General features: G+C 38.4%; 1 protein-coding gene across 2 annotated transcripts in view; it reads right to left on the bottom strand.

Annotated features, from left to right (window-relative positions):
* skap2 (src kinase associated phosphoprotein 2) overlaps positions 1-22,260 on the bottom strand; it is a 308,759-nt gene that overhangs the window by 82,174 nt on the left and 204,325 nt on the right. For both annotated transcript variants that reach the window (XM_069914125.1, XM_069914126.1), the window contains 3 exons: positions 21,474-21,537; positions 18,107-18,235; positions 1,578-1,664 (listed from right to left, as the gene is read on the bottom strand). In XM_069914125.1, coding sequence (XP_069770226.1) covers positions 1,578-1,664; positions 18,107-18,235; positions 21,474-21,537 — 280 coding nt within the window. The remainder of the gene's footprint in view (positions 1-1,577; positions 1,665-18,106; positions 18,236-21,473; positions 21,538-22,260) is intronic.

The raw sequence follows: 22,260 nt of genomic DNA, 5'->3' as shown, positions 1-22,260 counted from the left end.
TGGGGTTTCAAACAAGCTTCCAAAAGCCACTGCAGAAAATCAGCAGACTCTCTCTCTCTCCCCCCCCCCACCCCCCAACCACACACACACACACACACACACACACACACACACAAACTTAAACTCTCTCTGCTTGCAAAACCACATGGCCTTCTTAGAACAGCAAACTGCATTCAGACCAACTGCGACACCAGCCCCAAGTTCGTTGAGTTCGTTCATCTGTTGCTTTCCAAAACAATAATCCATTACTCCACAGCATGTCCAATTAACACCTACTTGTGAAGTGTCTATAGGCATTCTTCAAAGTTTTTGCAAAGGTACCTGGAGTCTAGATTGTCTGGCATGAGTAGAGCTCCGGCATTTTAAATGAGATCTGTTTTGAAGTATCTGTGTGTGATCTAACTAAAAGCCCCACAATCTATCTTCCAAAAACATATCAATATACAATATAAAATATAACATAATCCGTCACACAGGAGGATTCAAGAAAGGATTCGTTGTTAGAAAAGTTCTATTGCTAATAAAAAGACATCTAGAATGTTGCCTTTCATTGGTCGGAAATCTCCATAAACTTAGTTTGTAAATTTTTGATTGGCATATAAACATTTTAAATAAATTGTTCCTATTAAGAGCAGAAAAAAGTTGAAAAATATTCTAAAAATATTACAAAGTCAAATTGTTTCACTGTCAATAAACTTTCTACAGGTGGGGTCAACTTTAGTTTCTTTGTGCTATTTAATCAATTCATGACATTGCACACAAGTTATAATAAAGTTGGGAATTACCAGGTCTTAAATATACCAGGCCAGTCAAATATCAAATTTAAAGGTAAATAGGAAGGTTTCAGGACTAATCTGTCGATCTTTTTCTTGGGAGAAAAACCAGGTCATTAAAATTATACTATTGGAAGATATTCAAATGATTTATTTTGCAAGTTTGACTTCAAACTACTCAGTCTATTCTGGACATCTGTGTTATGATGGACTGATCTTTGCATTATAAATAGATAACACTATTTTGTATTATCCAATCGGAACCATCCTAAACCAGGAAGAATCTTAACCATCAATATATTTGATTTGAAGATTGACATGTTAAAAATTATAAAGCAAACATGAAAATTAATATGGAAAAATATTTAAACTGTAAGAGTGAACTCATTTCTGGCCAGAAATTTAGGTGTCCAAAATCTGAATATTATCCAGTGACTTGAAAGTGCCACTAAGCCTATGGTCGAATTTAGCTATTATACAATCACCAGTTGAAAGTGTTGTCTTATTAAGAGGCCAAATTAGTTGGATTTATATTATCTGAACTTTAGAAGAACAAGGTGTTATTTTATTGAAAGATATGATAGGTAATGACAGGGTTTTACCACTGAGACAGACTATTTTTGCTTCTATTTTCATGTGAATTCACCTATCATGTTCAAACAATTTGTCTTACATCTTTACAATATTGATACTCCATTAATTTTAGAATAGAAACAAGCTTCCAGGGTCACTGTTAATAATTAATGCTCGAATTCCATTTACCTTTTGGTGAAACAATTAATTAAAAAAACTAATTAACTCTACCTGTTTTATTCCCACCAGCATGTAGACTCTTTTTCTTTTCAGCCTCATTTAATGGTGATGGAGATTGTGGCAAATTGTTCTCTTCTTCTGTAAGAAAACAACATAATTATTTTGATACATAAGTCATAAGCCCTTTCCACATTGGCTAACCAGTAAATTGGCTGTTCAACGAACCAGTTAAAGAAGCCTTTTTTGCTGTTCATACTGGACCACTGTTAGTGGTTATCTGTGTCCTTTCACACTCAACACCAGGCATCCCCAGGGAGAGCGGCGCCTATTCTCCATTGGTGAGGTCTGAATGATGCATCCAAGTGATCTTGCATTTAAACAAAATTAATCATGCCTAATTATAACATAATTAAGCATTATGTACAGAACAATATGAGCCCTTCAGCCCCTGTTGTTGTGCCGACCTATATAAATCTTTATATATTTATAAAGGGCCATGGGAAAGTGGTAGTGGCAATAAAACACAAAAGAGCACAATTTATAAAGCCCATGGAAAATTCAGAGAGAGAGTGATGGCGGACCTGCCCTCCCAAAATATGTGAGGCAAAAGGCCTGTATGCAAGGAGCATGGAGCACTGAGCATTCATGGAGGGGTTTCTCTGCCACATGGAATTCTGGAAGGGCAGGTCCACTATTGTTCTCTTTCTTCCTCTGACTTTCCCATGGTCTTTATAACTTGTGCGCCTACGTGTTTTATTGCCTTCATAATTTTATATTTCTCTCTTTATGCATTAATTTTGCTTAAATACAAGATTATAAAACATTGATCAGGATTTAGTTAATTGAATACAAAGTTTATACCTTTGTCATCAACGTGTCATTACTTTGTGCCTGGATAGTCCATATCCCTTTCACACTGGGCTAGTCGGCATTCAGGAATCAGATGACTCTGGGGATGATACACCCAATCTTGCCAGTCCATCCCTGGGGTGATCTGACGCATTGGTGCCAATTCATGAGCATTCACATTAACAGTATAATGGCAGTTAATTACAGGGACAAAGTTCCAGTATGAATGGGGCTACAGTTCAATATGATCATTAGATAATGTAGTGGAGATCTTTTTGGTGATCAATGAATTTAATTGTTTGAATAAAAGCAAGTCACAGCAACAGCTACAAGTTAAAAGATCAGCAAAAAATGAATCTACTTTAGCCTGACTCATATCTTGATCTTATCTGGAATTCAATGCAAAATACTTTATTCTAAATGAAAAAGTACTCAGCAGAGTAAAACATTGTCCAAAATTTTCCAAATTTATGCTGGAGGTTTAGAACAAAACTGACAGCATACTCTTTTGGAAAACAGAAAGTTTGGGACTTCTAAACATATAAATCTCAAACACACTAATTAAAAATAGCCATTGTATGTTTTAATACCCAAAGTATTTTGCATTCAGAGTTAAAGCACTTTGTATTCCCAACAAATAAAGTCAATTACACTGGGAAATTTGATAGTTGGATCGTGCACCAGGTTATTCAGTTAAGAATTGCAGGGCTGAGGGGAAATTAAGATGGAAAGCACTTAATGGATTTTTAAAAAAGGTTTCTATATGTTTCTTAATCGTTTAAATATTTATTAATCTTTATATTATCTATAAATATCAAATTTATTCAATGATTAAGTGTGCTAACTTTCAAAACTTTTTTGGAAGTGTTGGGGCTGAGCATCCCTTCTGAGACTTTGAGCCACCAAGATAGACTCTCTGCATCTGGCAATACAAGGCAAACTTCAAATATTAATTCGTAACAAAATAATTTTTTATAATAAAACTCATCATTGCATTTTTCAAATTAGATGTAATTTTCACATATTATCCACAATTACAACCTGGAATCATCATTGAAGAGATAGTTACAGTAAAACCCCAATAATCCACTATCTGATTATCCGCAAGGCATCTGATTCACCAAGTGATGTTCACCATGGCTCCAACCCACTCATTGAAATCCTGGTTTCTGTGCGCCTTTCCCATCCACCAGGGCTCCAGTTCATACACTCCTTTAAATTTACTGATTTTGCTGGAAGAATTATTATTCTCCTGTGCGATATTTTAACAATGAATAGATACATCACACCTGATCGTCAAGAAGAAGGCAGTCCTGAGCATGTCGGATTATCAAATTTTTATTGTACTTATAATTCCCAACATTGGAAGTTAGAGGTTGTAAAGTATAGAGTTTGAGTAACTGTGAATTCACAAAATTCTGGAATATTTTGTCATCATTTTCATATAGCTGATCTCATTATTTTGGCAATTTTTGCATGAATGAAAAAAATCTCATTTTTGATGCTCTTTTAATCATTTGTGTGAGTCCATTGAACGTTAAGCACCCATCATAATTAAAAATGAACAATTTTTAAACCTACCTCTACAACTACTTGAAGTTTTTTTGATTTCCTACACAGCTGACATTTCAAAAGTGCTTCATCAAACTTAATGCACCTTGGGATGTCCTGAGATTACAAAATATTAATGTCTTTCTTTTAAAAGGTACGCTGAAAAAAATTGCTTCAAGGCGCAAGGAATGAACAGAAGAAACCAAGTTATACATTTACAATTGCTAGCAAGTGTTCACTGACTTCCCTCTCCCTATTTGAGTAATACTAAGCCATCTGTGCATTTCTGCTGCTGAGATCAGACTTCCAAATTAAATTCAAGACCCCTCTCCATAACTCTAGTCAGAAAGTATCTGCAGGTTTTTTCTTAGGTAAGCAGTAATGAGTTTTTAATGTTAAAATAAGAGAATTTATATGCAAATTAAGCTCAGATTTTTTTTTAAGACAGTCACAATATATCGATTACGTGACTTAGAACACAATATAACACAAGCATTTCAATTAGCACATTTCTCTTGGACAATGATGCTAATAATATACAACCAATGATGCCTTTGTGTCGATGACTGACACATTGTCATCTTTGTAATTAATTAAGGTGCCATCTGATACTGACAATTGATATTATTTATAGAATTCTGAACTATAATAAACAAACAACATTTCACTATATGGAAAAAAAATCAAACCACACCACACAGATGATGACATAACATTCAATGTGTTGTTTCCATAGTAATCATAAATTTTAATAGTCATGGTAAATTAATAGCTTATAATAGCTACTTTGGTAGAGCTACTAAAGCAATACACATACACCAGGTTAGTCAACAAAAGACTGTTTTATTTAGACTTTACAGGCTTCTCTTATATTCCTCACGTCCCAGGCTCCACTATTACTATGAGTTTGCCACCGATCCATGGGACCGGCAGGTGTAAATTAAGCACAGCGAGGGTCCCGCACCTTCTGGCAGGAGACTCAGCAAACCAACGTGCCGTTACTCGGCACGCAGCACCACATGCATGAGATCCATTAAATTGGTGAGTAACCAGCTGTCTGTCCTATGGCTCCGCGCGCACGCCGAAGAACCGCACCGGTGACGGTTCGCAATACTGCACTGTGCGCACACTCAGCCCACGACACGACCACTACAAGCTTGTATTTGTATGTAGTTCCTGTGCCATCCAAACTATTCAATATTGGTTTATTCTAACCACACAGTTTAGAAGTAGGAGGGACAAAGATAATTTTTTTTATGAACAATACAAAAAAATGCACACCACCACTTCTAAGTGAGGAACTTATAAGCAACAATTCATTATAGCCATTGTATGTTTTAATACCCAAAGTATTTTGCATTCAGAGCTTGAAAGTTTGCAGTTTTAATATTTTGAATTAATACTTGATATACTTGCTGTTTAAATTGCCATTTAAATTTTGCAGGTATTACAGCAATTATTAAACTTAAAAAAAAATGTACTCAATTATCAAATGATGATTGGAGTGAATCTTTCCTATTATACAATTTCAGTAATAAATGTTTCTTTGCTCGTAGTTTGTTTAACGTACGTGGATAGACTATAAATTCTGGAGCAGAGCATGCAGAGTGGCACAAATGCAAATACTGCTGCCTTACAGCTCCAGGATCTGGACCTTGGGTGCAGTCTACATGGACTTTACATATTCTCCCAGGGGTTGTGTTGATTCCACTGGATATTCTGGTTCCTTCCACATCCTAAAGATGTGCTAGTAGGTTAGTTGGCTACTGCAACCTCCTCTTGGTGTAGATTCTTGAACAGAGAATCAAAGGGAAGATGATAAATGTGTGAGAGAAAATAAGTAAATTTCAGGAAATTTAGGGGGTTGGAGAATGGAATGGAGAGCAATGCTATGCTGGGAACTTGCAAAGACGATGCACTGCCTGTCATTGTGCCATGCTGTTTATTCCAACGTGGCCCTCATACTCTATGGCTGCCTGATGTTCAGCATTTCAGGATGGCTGGGTGCCATCTCAGCCAAAGAGGCAGTGGATGACTTGCGATTGGGGAACCCGCACAGGTTGTGGGTTGCTGGAGACTGGCTCATGGAAACTAGGCATTGTAACTGGGATTCAAGAAGGTGTTGAGGACAAGAAGGGGTCCCGAAGGGCTTCGGGCACTGAAGGCTTCCACATCATATTGGAGATTTATATCTGGAACTCGGGTTGCCAATGGATAGAATGGCTGTTTGTGGCTGCAGGAGCACAAACACTCAACTGATTCTGTTTCTCTTTCTTACCATCAGGAACGCCAGGCGACACTAATACGAACTTTTTATCTGCCTTACTGTATGCTGCAGGCAATTTCATGTCATATTACATGTGCAATAATATTGCATGAAAATAATGGAATCTTGAGTTCATCTTGTAGAACCACTCTCAACACCTTCAGGCTCACGGGACAGCTCAATACTTTTGACGTTCGTGAACACTTACTGACATTTAGGACATGTTAAAAAGCACACAATCAGAGTTTAAATTTTAGTTTTGTGACTTTAAAACAAAAAAAAACACAACAAATATTAAAATTAACAAATAAATAATTTCTCAACAGCTGATGTCTTTCATTCTTTAGAATGGTGACTGTTGTGTGTGCGTGCCAGGCATGCCCAGGAATAAATATTTTGATATGTACGTGAGATATCAATCGGTCTCAGCTATCAGATAGTATCTTTCAAATGATATGACTAGATTCATTTTCAATTGGAAGGTGACAGTTGTCAGAGCATATAGCCTGTGTAAGGACAGAAATACGCTATAAGCCTTGCAGAAGGAAAGTATGGTGCAAATCCAAATCCATTTCATCAAAATCTCCTTTGAAAATATTTCATTTTCATTAAAAGGACTAGTTTTTTTTCCAGACTAAAGAATGTATTCAGGGATTAAATCCAAAAAATATTAAATTTCTAAATGGGATTTTGACATTGACTATTCTCTTTTAAGCCTCTTAAAACCTATTGTAAAATTTATACCCTAACTCCGATGGTGAAAGTTACTCTTTATACAAGTTGGCACAACTATTTCTGAAGCCATCAAATTACCTGTCAGACTTTGCATCTCAGAGATATATTTCTCAAGGATCAGCAATTTTCAAAAGAAAATCTGAACTGACGTCTTATTTTGCTCAAAGAATTAACCTTTTTTCCTTTTCCAGTTCCGAGTTAAAGGTTCAATTCCCTATTTAGACAGTTCAATCAAATCCTTCTGCAAATTCCATTAATTATGTGTCCCAGGATTCCGGGAAACTAGTAAATAGTAGTTTCCCATGTGACTTGTGGGATACAATTTATTAATGTTACCATTTTTCTAGCAGGAAGCCCATTGGGTGTGTGAAATACAATTTTGTGTGTTACTTGGCTGCTTCAAAGGGATGTCTAAAACAAATATCCATAAGTAAAAGTAATACTTCCAGAGCTGCAGAATGGTTTAATTCTCACCTCAACATCATTCAAAATGATCATTAATTCGCAACATTTTATTTGGCAGCCTAACTTTGATAGCAGAAATCTTGCCATGGCATTACTCTTCCTCATCTTGAAATACAACTTAAATCTTGAGTGCGAAATTTCACAGAATATACAAAAGAAAGGTATCTGGGTTGGTTTCCTCCCAATGTTCAAAATGCACTGGGGATTGTAGGTTAATTGGGTGCAATAGGGAGGCACGGCCACGTGGGCCTAAATGGCCTATTACCATCCTGCATGTCTAAAAATTTCAGACCACACTGCCTAACTAGCCCAAATTATTGTTATATACTCCTATCCTTTACCTCTGAAAATAATCAGAATATTCTCTGCGGGCAGCATGATTGGCGAAACAGATTGCGCCAGCAATCGGAATGTGGGTTCGAATCCCGCGCTGCCTGTAAGGAGTTTCTATGTTCTCCCCATGTCTGCGTGGGTCTTGTCTGATGGCTCCAGTTTTCTCCCACCCTTCAAAACATACCAGGGGTGTAGGTTAATTGGGTGTGGGCTGAAATAGCCTTATTACTCTGATGTATGTCTACATCTAAAATACTTAGTTGACTTCATTTCATCATTAATTATTTGTTTAAATCATTCTCTGTGATTTCCACAATCTAACCACTGGGTAAAGATATTCCTTTTGAATACTTGGATAAGAAAGCAGCCAAAACCTTAATGCAACCAGACCTTGAAAATGACCATGCATCTGATAGGTGCCAAGCACACTCGCATTATTGCAAGTACCAAGGAACAACCATTTTCAACAAAGGAGAGTCTACCCATGGCATTACCAAAACAGATTGCTGGATACTGGTATAATATAGATGCAGTGCATATTATCTACAAAATCAGTGAATAACTTGGCATGGCTACTTCGATATCATCTGCCATGACCTTCTCTGCAGGGCCCTGTTGCCATGCTGTTCTATCCAATAGGCTTATATAGGTTTAAAATGACTGACAATGGGGCTTGCATCTTTTTTTTTAACATTGGAGACACACGAGAAGGAAGCACCCATGATTGGCAGCCTAGACCACAAGGGTTTTGAGCTCCATGTGTAACAGCAGACAATGCAGGGTAACAGAAGTGAGAGAACACACACCCAATGTGAAAGAGGCCTAGAAGAGGACTTTATAAGATAGGGGGCCACAGCAGTGGATTCACGAACACTCTTTCTCAACTTGATAGGGGCACTGGATTAGCAACACCTCTTTATATGCCTTTAAAGAGCAAACAAAGTAAAACAAATTTTATGCACATGATAAAGGCATATTGAATTTTGAATCTTGAAAAACTTTAGAAATTATGCTTTTGAGGAATTGGTACAAAAAAATGATGAGGACTAGGGCTGATCAGCCATGATCATATTGAAAGGCACGGTAGACCTTGAGCAGCCAAGTCGCCTACTCCTAACCTTTGTAATCCTTTCCAATAGATGTAATTAATACTACAAATTAATTGTCTAAAGGCTTAATAAGTGAGCTGCAGTTGAGGGAAAGATGTGATGCCAAAACATTTCTAGTCACAAATATATCAACATCCCTGAATAGAGAACAGTTGCATGATCTGGAAGTTCTCTAGAAGCACCACATTGTGGCAATGTTTCTGATCCTCTTCCATAAAGCGATTATGAAACCACCCTGCAGTCAACTTTCTTGTGATCCAGGCCAACAGCTATTCACACCCTGTCTCCTGTAATGATACCATTCCTTTCTTGCAATTCCTCTGTATCCATCGCATCTGCTCCCAGGACAAAGTCTTTCATGCAAGATTAACAAAAGATGTCATCCTTCTACAAAAAACAGGGCTTTCCCTCTACTACCATAAACTCTGCCCTCACCTGCATATCCTCCATTACCCAGTATGCCTTGGCCACTTCCACCCCCAAGTGCAACAAGGACAGGATTCCCCTTGACTTCATCTATCACCCACCAGCTTCTGCATTCAACGCATCATCCTCAACCATTTTCACCACTTACTACATGATCCCACCACCAGTCACATCTTTCCCTCCCTCTCTGCCTTCACTAGGGATAGCTCCCTTAATGACTCCTTTATCTACTCCTCCTTTCCCACCAATCATTCCTCTTGGCACCTGCCCCATGACCGCAGGAAATGCTACACTTGCATCCACACCTCCTCTCTCACCATCATTCAGAGCTTCAACAGCCCTTCCAAGTGAAGTAACCATTCACTTGTGAATCTGAAAGGGTGACCTAATGCATCCAATGCTCCCATTATGGTCTCCTTAATATCAGAAAGACTGGAAGTAGACTGGGCGATCGCCTCATTGAGCACCTTTGCTCGGTCCGCTGCAATAGCACTGCCAGATTGAAAGGGAGGAACAGCACTTCATATTCTGTCTGGGCACCATCCATCTGAATGGCATTAACATCAACTTCTCTGATTTCCATTAGCCAACACCACTCCATCTCTCATTCCCCACCTGAATGTCTCCTTTCATCTTGGTCTGTCTTTCTCTCTCTCTCACTCACAACATTTTCCTGTCACTTTCAGCTCTGCATTCACAGATCTAAATCCATTCCTTGTTCAAATCTCACTTTTCCTCTCCTCCTATCCACATCCAATTATTGCTTTTGCCTGATGGCCAGTGCTCTTCCTTCCCTAGCCTCTTTATTCAGGCTCCTGCCCTACTTTTCACTCATAGTAAATGTTGGTTATATGTCTTTACCTCCAATGGATGCTGCAAGACCTGTTGAGTTCCTCCAGCATTTCAGTGTTTTTACTACAATCACAGCATCTGCACATTTTTCAGTCCATTTATTACTTCTATATATCATGGGGGAAAACCCTTAGTCCTTTAAGACATGAAAGCAAGGATACCTGGCTATCACCAACAATTTGTACCAAAATATGACCTGCTGCTTTCTACTGCTTTCTCATCTCTTCCAATGCACATATTCCTTGAAATCTAATGGCAAAAAGGCAGGAATCGTTTTCATTACAAGTTTGTTCAAGAGATAACTTTTTATCTCTCATTATTTGTGAAAATAATGTTCTCTTTATCTTCAGAGCTTTTCTCAACCCTAATGTTTATGCAGAGGTCACCAGAGCATAATGTATACATTTTCCAGCAATCTAATCGCATCCTGAAGGCTCAAGAATTGGCGGCAACTCTTGAAATTGTTTGACCATTTCACATAATCTTGCTGACTTTCTCAGTGACATTGGTTAAATTGCTTAGAAATAATTTTATTAAGGTTTGTTATTTATACTTTGTGCATGGCCCTGTGCTTAGTAGTGCCCATATTTGAATCCCAGTATTATTTTTTTATAACTAGCTTTTTAATATTACATCGTTGTGTTGCTAACTGCAAAGTACTCCTGTTTTTTTGCTGACTCAATTTTATCTAATTTCTATAGAAACTCAACTTTCATCACATGCTTTCCCTTCCCACCAGTTTTGACACTTCTGGGATATTGTAAGGTACAGATGCCTTAAATGGTTATATGAAACATTGCAACCACTTATGGACACCAAAGTTCCAAAAAACTGCATGGTGAAAATGATTTGTCAGTCAAGCAGAATGGTTTAAAGGAAAAAATGGCTAGGACATTTTTTAAATAGAGCTAAAAGGGGAACATTAACTCCTTTGAGACTGCACTGAAATTCAGAGGAGATTATGTTAGCAAGCTTTAGATTTTGTTAAAAATTATGAACCACAGATAGAAGTGAATGTACTGGTAATAATTTTATGATATCTTACATTAAAGGAAATGTTGGAAAACTGGGGCTGGCACACTCATACTGTAATAGGGCAGAATGGGTTAGATTTTGTCAAATATTCAGGGAAATTTCCTTTAACAAAATATAAAAGTCCCGACTGGAGGGAGTACAATACTGGATCTCCTATTCATGAACAAGACGGGGTAGACGAGGAAGTGTGTGTAATGAAATTGCTTGGATCTAGTGATCATAATGCCATTAGTTTCAAGATAATTATGTAAAAGGCTAAGCCTGGTCCTTGAGTTGGCATTCTAAATTGGAGAAAGTCTAATTTGAATGGGACAGGAAAGGATCTGGCAAGTATGGATTACGACAGGTTGTTTTCTTGCAAAGTTGTGATTCCTCAGTGGGAGGCCTTCAAAATGAAATTTTGAGTTCAGAGTTTTTACTGTTTCTGTCAAAATTAAAGGCAAGACTAACACATATAACAAACCTTGGTTTTCAAGAGATATTGAAGGCCAAGTTAAGAAGAAATAGGAAGTACATAGCAAGGAACAAATGAGGTCCTTGAGGAATATCAAAAATGCAAGAAAATGTTTAAGAAGGAAATCAGAAGGGCTAAAGAAGACAGAAGATTGCTCTGGTGGACAATGTGATGGGAAGTCCCAAGGGTTTCTGCAGATTTATTTAGAGCAAAAGGATGGCAAGGGACAAAACTGGTCTTCTTGAAAATCAGAGTAGTCATTTATGCATGGCTCTATCTATAACTTCTGAAGTCTTTGAAAAACAGTCAAAATATTAGAAAACTCATTCCATCCAGGTCACATTCTCTTCCACCCCTCCTGTCAGGGAGAAGATTAATGATAATAAGATTATGCATCATCAAAGATTCTTTCTTTCTGGCCAGTATCAAACTCCAGAATGAATCCCAAAATAGTAAAGTTATATTGACTTTGCTCGATATCAACTGATCTCCCCCGTAACATTGGACTGACTTAATTATTGTACAATGTATGAGATGTCTACTGGTCAGTTTGAAAAATCATCTTTATCACCCCATCTTAGTGCATGTGACATTAAACTTGAACTTATGTTAAATATTCCAGGCCATTGGATATTTAAAAGATGTGGGGAAATGAGTAAAAGAAGGCAAGTATCACAAAACCCAATTATCTCTCCTTCCTTTTCTACCTTGTCGAGGATCTATGTGTCTTCACTGATTGTTTGACCTCATGAATTTTTACTCGTCCACTGCTAGTCTTCATGTAGAAATATCCAAAATATGCAGAATGTTGGATAGAGAACCCATTTTAAAGTAAAGCTCCCAGTTCCCAACCAGAGTAAAACAATCATGACTTAAGTAAATGAACTAATTCAATAAATGAAATATTTTTGATCACATAGGTTAAGGGGTGAATGGTAATGTGAAAGCTCTTTACACATCAACCTGATTAGTGCTTTGGGATTATGGTCAGGAAAGTATCTTTGTAAATTTGGCCAGTAGCAAAGGAAACAAAGCTAAATAAAGGATTGAGTTAAGGAAATCATTTCCAGGCAGAACTGGAGCATTATGGGAGAGGAAGGGCATGTCAAGGTCTGTTAAGTGGTACAGTTTGGATATGGCTTATTTGGAAATGGTGAGTTTCCAAACACAATACTTAAAAGAATATCCTGTTTATAAGAACATTACAGTGATACAAATACACATGAACATAAGCCACATCAAAAACAATACCTCAAATGCTAACTTTTGTATATAGTGAGACTACAACTTTTTGAATGATCATTCTCTGCATTATCTACTTTTGTGCCAAATTCTTTGAATTTAGTTGATTCCTGGAGAAAATTATTGATTTAGTTTCTTAAAACCTTCTAAATTCAATGAAGTGAGAATTATTTCTCATTTCTGTATGCAATGCATCTACTGCAAATATCTATCCATTTATTAAATAATGGAAGATGGAGGCTAATAGTACAATATAAAGAAGCAAAGCAGATAAACACAAATAATCTGGAATCTTGAACAAACAACAGGCTGCTGGAGACACAGCTGGTCATAGAGAATCCATGGGGATCCATCAGTCATTGTTTCATATCAGGACTCTATTAAGAGCAAAGTAGGAAGAGGTCATATCAAGTAAATCATGGTTGAAAGAAGTTGGGGAAGGGCCTGATAGGTGATAAGGTATTAGACAAAAGATGAGAGAGGTGGAGAGATATGTAGAGAGAGAAACCACTGAAAGAGGGAAAAGTTAAGAGAGAAAAGCAAGAACAGAGATAAAGAGATAGAAAAAGTGAAAACAGATAGAAGTGTGTGTGTGTGTGTGTGTGGGGGGGTCCCTAAAATTAGAAAAATCAATATCATGATGTTAGGTTTAAGGTTTCCAGGAGGAACATCAAGCTTATATGTGGCCGCACCTGCAATGGGTGAGGCCGAAATTGACATGTCAGTTTGGGAGGGCTGCAAGGAATAAATAATTGACTACTGGGAGTTTAAGCTTAGACCCACAGACCGAGTGCAGGAACTTGGTGGAGGAATCTATCTGGGTTTGGTCTCACGAATCTAGAGGAGGTAACACTGGATACACCTAATGCAATACATTAAGTTGGACAATGAACACGTCAGGCTTTCCCCACCTGGAAGGTCTGTTTGTGGCCATGGATAAAAGTATGGGAGAAAATGCATTAGGAAGTGCCTGAGTGTGTGGTAGGGACAGTGAGGAAGGAAGAGCAGACAAGGGAGTCTCAGAGAGATTAATCGCGGATAAAAGCAGATAGTGTTGGGGAAGGACAGAAGTGACTAGTGATGGGATTGTGCTGAAATTGGCAGAGTTTTCAGATAATTTATCTGATGCAGTGGCTGGTGGAAAGTTAGGACCATTGAGACTACGTACTCGTCTTCCTTGGTTGGAGGTGGGGTCAGTGAGGAGATATTTATATGAACTTTATCAATGACTAGAGAAAGAATCCACATTCATTAAGGTAAGAAGTTGTTTTGGATGCCCTTCAGTGGATGAATTCATCCACGGAAGAGATGTTACAGTGGCAGAGGAGTTTGGAGAAAGGAATTGCATCCTTACAAGAGACAGGGTGGGAAGAGGTATAATCCATGTAGGTGCGGGAGTGTGTGAGTTTGTAATAAATGTCCGTGAATTGTTTGTCTCCTGAGATGGAGTTAGTGAGGCCCCAGAAGGGAGAGAGGTGTCAGAAATAATCCAGATTAATTTAAGGGAATGGGTGAAGGTTGGCAGTGAAGTTTATGAAATTGTCAAGTTTTGCATGGGTACAAGAGGTAATACCGATGCAGTTGTCAATGTAACAGAGGAAGAGTTGGGGAATGGTACCCCAAAAGGATTAGAAAAAGAAATGTTCCACAAGCTCAACAAAAAAAAAGGCATAGCTGGGGCTCATGTGTGTGCCCATGGTTACTCCCGAAGTTGTTTAGAGGGATGACATTCTACCAAGCAAAGGAGAATGTTGGAAGATGGGAAGTGAAAGCCTATTCAATCTGAAGCCTGCCTAATGGATATATGTATACAGGGAATGCATATCAATGACCAAGATGAGCAGGTTGGGGGGCCAGATTATTGGAATTCTTCAAAGAGGTGGAGAGTATGAATGGTGTTCCAAATGTCATTTTTTAAAAGACATACGGCATGGTAACGGGCCATTTTGACCCACAGGTTCGTGCCACCCAATTTGCTCATGGTATGTTTTGAATGGTGGGAGGAAACCAGAGTTCCTGGAGAAAACAGAGAGAATGTACAAATTCTTTACAGTCAGTGTGGGATTCGAACCCAAGTCTGGTCCCAATCACTGGTGCTATAAAGGGACTGTGCTAACCCCTGCATCAATCATGCCACCAATTGTAAAGGACTTGATGATAGGAGATCAGATGGTTTGAGATATGAGGAGATGAGTTTGGTGAGACAAGAGCAGGCAGAAACAATGGTTTATAGGGCACTTATGTTTATGAATTTTGGGTAGAAGATAAAAACAGAATGGGGTTGGGGACCTATCAGGTTAGAGACAATGGCAGGGAAAATCACCTGAAGTGATGAGGTCCATGATAGTCTGGGAGATGATACCCTGATGATGCTAAGTAGGTTCTAAACAAGAGTGTGGAAATGCTGGGTTGAGTGTAATACACGAAAGTGCAGGAGAAAGTCAGGCGGTCACACTGCATCTATTGAAAGTAAAGGGTAACCAATGTTTCAGGCCTGTGCCCTTTGTCATGGTAAGAGCATGTGACAGAGTATATAGATATGTTTTTGGGAGATAAATTGGGAAAGGTTTGTTAGAGTAGGTTACATACAAACACTTTAAAACAGATCTTATTTAAAATACTGTAACTCTGCCCCATGCTAGACATATCGGGGCCTCAAAGCTTTTGCAAGAGTTTTGAAGAGTGCTCAGGAGACTTCACTAATGGATTGTTGTTTACATAAGGCAACAGATGAAAGATCTTGCTGGAGCCACAGATTTGTCTGAAGAAAACTTGCTGTTCCAGGAGGGACATGTGGTTTTGCAAGCAGAGAGAATCAAACAGACTTTTCTCTCTGTGTCAGAGAGAGAGAGATAGAGATCATTTGTACAGTGTTACAGTCAGCAGAAGCAGCTGGGACTGGAACAGGACAGGCTAGCAAGCTTGTGGAAAGCCTTTTGAATGACGGCCTGGTCAAAGCCATTGTGGTTCATGCAAGAGGAGAGGACTGGCTGTCTAATCTTTCACTTGGAATAAAAGAAACAAAAAGGAACTCTGGTGACCTGAAAGAAAGAAGTTATCATCGGGCAAGTTTCGTCAGCAAGACACTGAGGTGACTGATGGAAGTACATCAGTTCTGGATGTCCTGGAACAACAAATCTCTCTCTGAAAACTGATAAGAATCTTCCTGAGCGGTAACCATTTACCTTGCAAGTGCCAAAGCCTGGTGAATTTTATAAATATTAAATTCTGTGCACAGTATAAGAATTGGCTGCAACCAGTGAACTTGGAGAAATTAGAAGTGAGATTGGACTGTGAACCAAAGAACCTTTCTGAACTTACACACACATTGCATACACGTGCGCTTAGAATTAGAAGGGGATTAAGTAAGTCAATAGAGATAAGTTAAAGTTTGATTCTATTTTCATGTTTAAAGATAATTAAAAGGAACTTTTGTTTAAGTAACCATTTATGTTGGTGAATATCTATTGCTACTGGGTTTTGGGGTCTTCTGGGCTCATAACAAGCAAAAGAAAGGCAGGCTCCTGAATAAAAAGGTTGGAACTTTGGAGGAGAGGAGGGACGAAGGGGCAGGGAGAGAAGCTCAGACTAACAAGAGGTCATAGGTGGATACAAGTGGGAGGAAAAAAAGCTGGTGATGGGGTGCTTGGGGAGGGATAGCTCACTGGTAGTAAAGGAAAGAGAAGGAGATGGGGAGTTGGAAGAAGGGAGACAGAGGGAAAGAGAGTCTCGGGGGAGGGGGTTTCACAGAAAATGGAAAAGCTTAAGTTAATGCTTTCTGGTTGGAGAGTGCCTATGGGATACAAGGTGATGCTCCTCCAATTTATGAGTAACCTTGTTTTGGCAGTGCGTGAGGCCAAGAGTAGATATGTCAGTGTGGGAATGGTATGTGGAACTGAGATAGTTGGCCACTGGCAGGTCCTTGCTATTAAAGTGGACAGTGCGAATGTGCTCAATGAAATAATCTCCCAGTCTGTATTCAGTCTCATTGAAGTAGAAGCACCAGATGTAGTAGATAATATGAATTTAGTCCAAAGTTGAATAGTCATTGGAAAAGGGTTCAAAATTTCTCCTTTAGCTGATGTGCTGATATTTAATGCATTGTCAGGTTATAATAATGAAATAAATCATATATGAAAGAAAGTAATATCAAAGAACATAAACACCAAGCACACTAGGTGTGGGCACCTATTATTGGTGCAAAATGAAAACTGAACAAATTTGAAATTCAAAACAAACCCAATGACATTCTAAGTACACTATTTTCAATGGTACTTGAGCACTGCCAAGTTGAACACACCTGCGAATTGGAGGAAGAGTACCTTGTATTCTGTCTTGGCTGTCTACAACCAGACAGCATCAAGTGTCCAGCGTCTCTTTCCTTCCCTGCAACGTCCAAATGTATATAAGCTCAAAAGATCACACAGCATTCATAAGAAGTAAAGGGTAACCAATGTTTCGAGCCTGGCCTCCTCTTCATCAAGTAAACCACTGGTTACCCTTTACTTCTTATGGATGTTGCATGACTTGTTGAGTTTATCCAGTAGGTTTATGTTTTGCACTCAGCCTGAAGATCTTCTTGTTTAACTCTCTCTTTCTTTCCTCCCTATGTCTCCCTTCCTAGACCTTTCTTTCTTTCAATTATTAGAAAGCTAAAGCTATATTTCTTTGCCCTTCCCATCACTTCTCAGCTTTTCTCTTCTATGGTCCCACCTGTTAACCTGTGTTCTTCTCCCTTCCTCTTCTCTGTCCCCATGTTTTTTTTTCCAGAAGTATGTCTCATGAGGAAAGGCTCAGGCAGAAAACTTAACTGCTTTTACTTCCTATAGATGCTGTATGACCTGCTGAGTTTCTCCACCAATTTTGTGCTCTGCCCTAGACCATAGTATCTGCAGGTTTTCTCGTTTACTTGCCTTTTCTCTTGAAGAGGTTGCTAACTGGACACTAAATAGATGATTCACAAACATCATTTATTTCTACAAATTATTTAGATTATTCACTAAAATCTACTTTTGAGTCTTGTGCTTTAAATAAATCACCAGCAATATTCCACAGATCCCTGGATCCAACAGCTTTGCTCCAAATCATAAAGTGTGATTTCCTCCAAATAACTCAATCTCTGTAGATAGGCCATTTTTTTTTCTTCCTCCTGGTGTGAACCTAAAAATTGCTGAATTGTTTAATACAACCAGTTTTTCATATCTCTCCTGAGAATTTTGAATATTTTGTTCATTTCAAAAATTACTACTTTAAAAACACAAACCTGGAAGCTCTTCGTAAATGTCTTCATCTATTGGTTTGTAGCTAGGTTTTACATCTTTAATTTCTGGGTCTATATCATCATACATTTCTTCATCATCATTATCCACTGGAATCACACCAGATTCTCTGTCTTTTTGAACAAAAAAAAAGTATTAGGTTTTGTTAAATCATGAGCAAATTAAAAGAAAATGTAACAGATATATGATTTCTATCCGCATCCTGATCAATAGTAATAGATCAACATTTACAGAAAACCAGGGCATCACTCAGTATGAGAATATGTGATATTGGGGTTGGGAGTAAACAACACTTTGGGAAAAGAATGAAAATGAGAAACTGGTTTTAGGCCAAGGAGTAATTTATGCTTTTTTTGTTCAATTAGATCATTCACTCCTTTTGAACATTCAAAATAAGATAACGGGGTTACAATTTAATGCTTCTTGCAAAAATAATACCCAAAATCACAAAGCACTCACTCAGCAACACACTAGTTGCCTATGTGTAAAGTCCAGTAGATCATTGATCCTGAAAACTTTTATTCATTCGACTAAGTATTATAAGTGAAACCAGACTGGTAGTGGGAGGGAGTGTAGCAGTATGCTATCTCTGTGCCAAGAGTTAGCAAAAGTAAAAGCAAAATGCATTTTCTCAATAATTATTGTTTATATTTTGGAAGTTTCACTTCAGATCATCAATGTTTTCATGCCTTTAACATGTATACTTGACAGCAAATATTATGTTCTCTGAACAACTCATTTTCCAAAACTGAGGTTTTTTGATACTTTTTGAAGTTTTCTACAAAAGGTTCAATGTGCTTATCAATGTCTTAGTTTTCATTTCTGGGAATGATAAATAGAATTTGCAGAAAAAAGAATTAGAAAAGATAAATTATAATGGCCTTGGTGTACAAGTGTTCCGATCTGAAGGTTCAGCATCTCGATATAGCTGTAATTAGCATACTATTTAAACTCAGGTTACCACACTGTGAAAAAGACAGTGAAGGCCTTTGAGAGGAAAAATGCACCACATTGATTCCAGAAATAAGGAATATTAATTAATGGATAAAACGGAAAAGCTGGGATTGTGCTCTTTAGAAAAGAGAGGACAAAAGTGTTGATTCGACTGAAGAGATGGAGTTGAAACGAGAGAAGTGTAATACATAAAAATGCTGGAGAAACTCAGCAGGCCACGCAGCATCTGTGGGAAGTAAAGGATCTGAGCCTTTCATCAAACTAAGAGCAAAAAGCAGGCAGACATCTGTATAAAAAAGATAGGGGTGGAGAGGAAGATGGGAGAGGGGCAGTCTACTCCTCCCCCTGCTCCTACCTCCCTCTCCTTTTTAATCAGGTCTGCTTTTTGCTCATACCTTGGTGCAGGGCTCAAGCCCGAAATGTGGTTACTCTTTACTTCCTTTAGATGCTGTGTGTTCTGCTGAGTTTTTCCTGCACTTTTCTGCATTGCACTACATCTAATGAAACTGGAGAAGCGAGGTTTAAATCGAATGGCAGATGAGCCAGGAGTAATATCAGGTAAAGCTTCACATCATGACCTATCCAGGATTCACTGTTTGATACAATGGTGAAAGATCCAATCACTGTTTTCAAAAGAGAAATGTACAGATATGCAAAAGCATAACATTTTGCAAGGCCACAAGGAAATTTGCTGACAAAATGGCTCTTGCAGCGCTGTGCAGAGTTTGAAAGACCATAGAGGCGCTGCAGGTAATAACCACTGATTTGCATAAGTTTGCATGGCAGTAGCAAGTTGAGGGAATGGAATTTAAAAAAAATTCCATTGTAAACAGAGTTGACATTCAGCCATTGGTATCCTTCACAATAAGGAAGCCAGAAAAAAATCCAGTAGTAGCTTCTAATAAGAGAACGCTACTTTATTTGACTGAAAGGCTCATTTTACATCATAGTGGATGGAAAAATGAAATTTTACAACTAAGTCTATCTTAATCCAGAAGATACCAGATCCATGAAAATTAATTGCCAAAGTATTATTTGACAGCCACTGGCAGTGCATTACTTGTCCTGTTCTTCAGAAGCAGCAGCTGGTAAAATTTTGGTAGTATATCCCCTGTGAAACGCATATTATTCTTGTTCATTATTCCACATTAAGGATCAGGCATCAGAACTGCACGATCACACCTGCCAAGACCCTTTAATGCCCAAAAATTATTTACTACTTTAATAATATCAAACAAATTCAACTCACAGTTCAAACCACAAAGAGAGCATGGGGCAGAGGTTTAGAGGTAACATGAGGGGGAACTTCTTTACTCAGAGAGTGGTAGCTGTGTGGAATCATCTTCCGGGAGAAATAGTGGCGGCGGAGTCAATTGTATTATTTAAGAAAAGGTTGGACAGATATATGGATGAGAAGAAGATGAAGGGTTATGGGCATTGTGCAGGGAGGTGGGACTAGAGAGGGGTGTTTGGTTCGGTGCGGACTAGAAGGGCCTAATGGCCTGTTTCCGTGCTGTAATTGTTATGTATGTTATGTATGTATGTTAAAATTTTCAGCACCATTTTTGTGAAAAATTCACATTTAATTGTGTACTACCAGAACAAACACAGTTTGTAACTAGCATCCTTGTTGCCTCTCGACCAGGAGCCTGACCTGTTCATCTCTCATTCATGATGGATGACAAAGGGATTCCCTATTAATGTGTCCGTATGTGGAAAAGAAATTGATTAAAACAGGTGCATGCAAGTTATCAAGAAGTCTTCAGGAAAGGAAGCAACCCCTGTCTGTGTGCAGCAACACCTGAACACTATTCAGATACGTACTGATCACATGGTAGGTTATGTCGTCTGAAGTATCAGGCTACAGCCATGGCAACAAGAGACAGTTTAATTACCTACCCTTGACATTAAATAGCATTGTCATTTGTGAGTGCTCTATTATCAACACCTGGCCACCACTGAATAAAAGCTCAATATGATCAACTATAAAAATGCCATGACTATAAATCAATACATTTCTGAAAATCAGAGGATATGAACATGGTGTGGAAAGTGAAGAATAGTCACAATCTTGTGGAATGCAGGACCATTCTTAAGGGTAGAATAGCTTATTCATCCTATTTCTTATGTTCATATTCTTCTGATTAGCAGGCTTCTGACAATCAAGCAATCAAAGTTTCTCAGGGCAATAATTCACAATGTGTCATCTAGAGGTCTGGTCTGCTTGTGGGACAGCTGTGGAAGTGAGGCCGCAAGGTTGCTGGGAGATGATCAGCATGAATATAAACATAGAGACAGTGGGGTGAAGTGATTACAGAGGTGTAAGAAAGTGTTGGATACATTAATTTGAACATGATCCAGCGGTTGTATTGGTTCCACATCTGATTTAATACCAACCTTTTAATACAAACTGAAGTTGCTCAACCCATTCCTCTGCCTCACTGGAAGTAGCTGCGGCAAACTGGAAAATAAGATGAAAATACATGCTATTAGATATTTCCACTTTCAATGTTTATCTGGTCTATCTGTAACCCCTTTCACACTTGCAAGTGGTCCCAGGAATTAAAGGCCAATCAGTCTGAACAGGGTCCAGTGTGAAAGCAAAATCTTTTCAATGCTAGCATGAGATGACGTCATTGTACTGACAATAACCACAACAGCAGTGCGACTATAAGACAGCTTTAATAAATTAATATATACACTAAGAGGACTTGTCTCCCTGCAAGACAAACCTGGAAGGCTAGACTGTAGATCTGGACTGCTTTATATACAAGGTCCTGGTGACCTAGTGGTGTAATTAGATATCACCACAGTCATCTCACACCGGGGATCGACTCTTAGTACAGTCCCCGGCATCTGCAGATGCCGGTGTTGCAATCAGGCAAGTATAGAATGGGCAATTGCATTCTGGGATAGAAATGACCGAAGTTTTTGTGTGAGTGCAGGAACGAGAAGGAAGGAAAAATTAAAATGAAGGTATAAACTTTGCCATGGGAAAGTTACAGCAGGTGAGAGAGAGAAAGAGAGAGGAAATATATAGTAAATAGCAGACAATTTTTAAACAATGTGGGAAAGTTCGTAGCGCTATAGGGCATATGTCCATCATCGGTTTTTCTAGGGTATTTTTATATTGTGCATGATAGCACTACCAACTAATCCACGCTGTTTAAAATGTACACTTTAG

This window comes from Narcine bancroftii, chromosome 1, assembly GCF_036971445.1.
Source record: "Narcine bancroftii isolate sNarBan1 chromosome 1, sNarBan1.hap1, whole genome shotgun sequence".
In the NCBI taxonomy this organism is placed as follows: Eukaryota; Metazoa; Chordata; class Chondrichthyes; order Torpediniformes; family Narcinidae; genus Narcine; species Narcine bancroftii.
Note: the sequence above shows the minus strand (reverse complement) of the source record. Positions and strands in the feature narration are given on the sequence as shown.